Genomic DNA, 4,478 nt, shown 5'->3' with positions numbered 1-4,478 from the left:
TCTCTGAACTGTCAGCACAGAGCCCAGTGTGGGGCTTGAATTCATGACTGCGAGATCATGACCTGAGCCAAAGTCAGACGCTTAACTGAGCCACCCAGGCGCCCCAAGAAGGGGTCAATTATGAATAGTGCATAAGATTTGCTGTTGGGGGGCACCTGGGGGCTCAGTCATTTGAGCATGTGACTCTTGATTTCAGCTCAGGTCATGATCGCAGGTCATGGGATCAAGGCACACTCCGTGTGGAGCCTTCTTGGGACTCTCCCTCTCTCCCTCTGCACTACTCCCCACCCCCCCCATTCATGCACTGTTGCTCTTGCTAAAAAAATTAAAATGGTTAGCTGATGGATTGGATATTAGGATGACAGAGAGAAGGATGATACCCAGATTCTCGTGCAACAAGGTTGAGAGCAGCCACTTAGGACATGGGAAGCATCAGAAGGGTAAGGATTTGAGGGGAAGGTTGGAGGTTTTGAACATGTAAAAACTAAGGTGCTTATTAGACACATCCACGTAGCTAAGTCAAATAGGTTGTTGGAATGTGGTGTTCCTGGGAGGTGAGCTAAATATATTTTGGGTTCTATTACCATGTAAACTGAATGGGATGGCTGAGAATGCAGAGGATTCAGAAATGAACTTGCGGTACTCCAAGTTCAGAGTTTGGGAGAATGAGGAGCCAGGGGGATGAAAAGCAGCGAGGTGAAAGTGGGCCCCGGAATGACGGGAGGCTTAGGAGAAGGCTGACCTGCTCCTCACACACCGCCCTGGGCTGGAGGCCGACCCTGGGGTTCGGCAGCCAGGGCCTCAGGCCATGGCGGGGAGCTGACAGGAAGGAGGAAGCGCACACATACAGATTTCTTCTGGGGTTTGTGGTAATGGTTGCACAACTCTACACTAAAGACCACTGACCTGTACAACTGGACGTGGCTTGCGTCTCAAAGCCGTCTTTAAAATTGACCACTGGGTTTAGCACATGAAGGTCACTGCTGACCTTGAGCGGAGCAGTTAGCCGTGGGACTACAGCCACAAGAGCCTGACTGGAAGGATCCAAAGAGCAGAAGAGAGAGGACAACGAAGACATCTTTTAAGATCGGGGAATGAAGTCAAATTCGTTTTGATTGCCGTTGGGAACGATCTGGCAGAGAAACAAAGACTGACGGTGCAAGAGACAGAAGAGAATGACGAGCACCCTCCCGCCGCCTCACTCGGCCCAGCGCAGCCTCAAGGGTGAGCGGAGGAGCTGACCCTGGAGCCCCACCCCCAGGAGGAAGGGCCGGGCATGCGCACAGGGGTGAAGGACGGAGGGGAGAAGTGGGAGCCCGCGGCACGTTGCGCAGGTTCATCCCATCAGCAGGGAGCACGGTGGCCGGACAGTGAGGGGACTGGTGACCCGGGGGAGTCCTGGGGCCACCTGAGACTGCTGGTCAACAGTTTAAAGCCAGAACAGTCGCGGCGCTATTTTCTGCAGGCGCATCAGGGAGCACAGGCGCACAGCGCGCGGGAAGCCGGGGCTCGACAGAGCCGCACTCAGGAGAAGAAAGGGAAACACGGGACTCGGTTTATATTGCTGAACACCAATATGCCACTTTATTATTTGGATTGTTTTTTCCCATTTGTCACATACCTGTCAATGTTTACACACTGAGGAAAATCAACCAGCAGTGGAAGCAACTGACCAAATCAGTTGATAATTCTGTACCCTCTTAGCGCGTCAGCTCTTACGTGGCGGGACATCTTTACTTCGACTCAGTCTGACAGCTATTCTGAAAATCGGTGTCAAGATTGTCACGTCTTTAAATACAGATAGAATTGCCAGAAGTACATAATTTTATATATATATATGTGCATATATATATAATATATGTACACACACATACAGAAAAATACAAGACTAATTGGTTTTCCACAATATTTAATTTACACACTACTATAACTCTATGCAACTTCTGAAGACAGGTTAAGGGGTACAAGAAACTGTTTAGAGCTAGTAAATAGTTTGGTCCAATATTATCTTAATGTAATGGTTACCTGCTCCCTCCCTTTTATGTGACGACATACTATGACATACAACACATGCACAATCATCCACTTGGGAACAAATGAGGAAGACGCCACTCAGACTAACCTCTGAGCACCCAGAGGGTCACCCAAGCACACACGACTAATAAGGCTCTATAATACAGCTGTGCGGCATCACTGCTGCTCCTAAAGTGAGCACCATCGGAATATAAAAAAACCATTGGAGACCGAACACATATGGGTTAGTTAAAAGGTGCCATTCCAAGGCTATACATAATCACAGGAAAAAGTATTTACATTACTTGGAAAACAGCTGCAACAAAGAGTTTATTGCCAATGCCCTTTAGAAACTTCTCTCCTACGTTTTAATACAGATGTTACGCTCACTATCTATGTGAAGCACACATCTTGTTTCTGGCCCTTTATAAGATCCCTGCTCAAGAGTTTCAAGCAAATATGTTCTATGGCTTCACCCACACATCTTTTCTGGTAGCTTTCAATTATAAATATCACAATGAACTAGAGCTGTAGCTTAAAACATATCTAGCCTAGGTCTAGAAAGTAAAATAAGTATTTTAAGTATCTTCTTTACTTAGTTTAGTAAGTATACTGGGAAATTCCGAGTGCGGACTAAACTATATGCATCGTGAGTAGCAGAGTCAGCGTGTACGTGGAGGAGCCGTGGCCAATGGAATGCCGTCCTTTGGTGCTCTGCCCCTCTCCGGACAAAGTGACTATCACTGCAGAGACACCAAGGGAAGCTGAGTGTGGGAAGGCCCAGCCACATCCTGTCAGCGAGGTGGACAAGCACTGCTTTGAAGACCCCTGGGGCACAGCGTGAACAAGTGGCATCTGGCCCCTATCAAAATCAGCAGTCCGCACTACCCTGCACCTTACAAGATGAAATGCCACGCAAGATGATTATCTGGTCAAGAGTAGTCTTTGTACAGGAACAGTTTAAAGCAAGAGTTCTTTGATTATTGTTTTGGCAGGAAGGCAAAGTGAAAAACACGTCCAGAAAGAAAAGGAAAAAAATTGACCAAAAACAACAAAAGACAAAGCAGGCTTTGTGCGTTCTGTTTGCTCTATGTGTGAATTTTCTCTTTTATATGTGTATTTTTTGATCAGCCAATTCCCATAGCTTACTGGAGAGCTAGAGGATACGGAAGAATGGAAAGAACAGAAGAGACAAACTCCTAAAAATCACATCCCAATGTATTTTTTTTTAATTTATAGGCTTTTGACTTTGCCAACCTCTGTGTGCACCTTTGCTTCCGTATTAAGCCTTATCATTTCTTCTATCTACACGGTTTTAAAGGAAACCCTAGGACGTGCCCTACAGGAAGGAGTTTGTTCTGTTAGACAGACACACACTCTATTAAGTAGAGTTAAGTAAGACACCATCAGTTCACTTCTTCACGTTACAAAATAAGATTGTCTGCTTGTGATTTACCACTACGGGGGAAGCTGCCTTATAAATCTAAGTACTGTACCTCACCTAGTACAAAACGAGAAAATCTTTTTCAGTTAACTTTTAAGAGCCCAAACTTGTTTTCACACTAGAGCTTAAGACACACGGGTGTGGGGGCGCTGGACTCGCGGCGTTAAGGTTGTGGGTGCAGACGCTCGCTGCGCCCCGCCCGCACCGGCTCGGGAGGCTCCAGGCCCGACGCAACACCGCGTTATTGCTTTGGTTCTGTCTCGGACACCGCAGAGTTTCCGTTACCACAGAAGGTCAGGACAGGAATTGAGATTTTTCACAAGGGAAACAAAAGCATTTTTTTTCCTCTTTACAGTAAGTGCAGAACATCCAATTTCTAAGTGCTCCATTTATATTAGGTTCCAAATATACATTTTAATTTACTCCTGATCATCTCCACTAAAATCATAAATGTTAAAATGACACAAGAGCCTTTCCGGCCGGAAAAGAAAAGCAGTGTCTAGCAGCATGCACAAGGACCATGCACTGTCACGTCGGCAGGCGAACAAACGGAAAGGGAATAAATAACTGCTCCGAACGCCCGCCTGAGAGGAGGAAAACCGAAGCAGGAGGCCGGCGGGGCGGCGGGCGGTCAGATGACGTGGCAGCAGCTGGCCTGGCTGGAGGCGCACAGCAGCCCGTCCTTAGGGTTCCGCTGGATGTTCACAGAGATGGTCTTTTCACACAGAGGTAGCTGGAGCACGTTATTTTTCAGGTTCTGGCTCTTTATCCGTTCCAGCTCCGCGGCGCTGCCCGCCACGTGGTCGGAGAAGAACTTGATGCCGCCAGCGCCCGGCGCCGGCCCCGCGCCCCCCGCGGAGCTGATGCACATCTTCCACGTGGACTTCTCCTGGACCTTCACGCTGGCGAAGGGCAGGCCGCCCTGCGGGTCGAGGATGTACTTGGCGCCGCCGTGCAGCTGCGAGCCCAGGCACAGGCTCATGAGTTTGAGGCTCTGGACCAGCTCCCCGGGGCCGGGCCC

At 48.5% G+C, this 4,478-nt stretch overlaps 1 protein-coding gene across 2 annotated transcripts in view; it reads right to left on the bottom strand.

Annotated features, from left to right (window-relative positions):
- Nucleotides 1-1,555: 1,555 nt before the first annotated feature.
- The window catches only part of SNRK (SNF related kinase), a 54,535-nt gene continuing 51,612 nt past the window's right edge, over nt 1,556-4,478 (bottom strand). For both annotated transcript variants that reach the window (XM_029940484.1, XM_029940486.1), the window contains one exon: nt 1,556-4,478. This exon is cut by the window's right edge and continues 808 nt beyond it. In XM_029940484.1, coding sequence (XP_029796344.1) covers nt 4,089-4,478 — 390 coding nt within the window. In that variant the 3' untranslated portion in view covers nt 1,556-4,088.

This window comes from Suricata suricatta, chromosome 5 (genome assembly GCF_006229205.1).
Source record: "Suricata suricatta isolate VVHF042 chromosome 5, meerkat_22Aug2017_6uvM2_HiC, whole genome shotgun sequence".
Classification (NCBI taxonomy): domain Eukaryota; kingdom Metazoa; phylum Chordata; class Mammalia; order Carnivora; family Herpestidae; genus Suricata; species Suricata suricatta.
The sequence above is the reverse complement of the archived record's forward strand: the minus strand, read 5'-3'. Positions and strand labels throughout refer to the sequence as shown.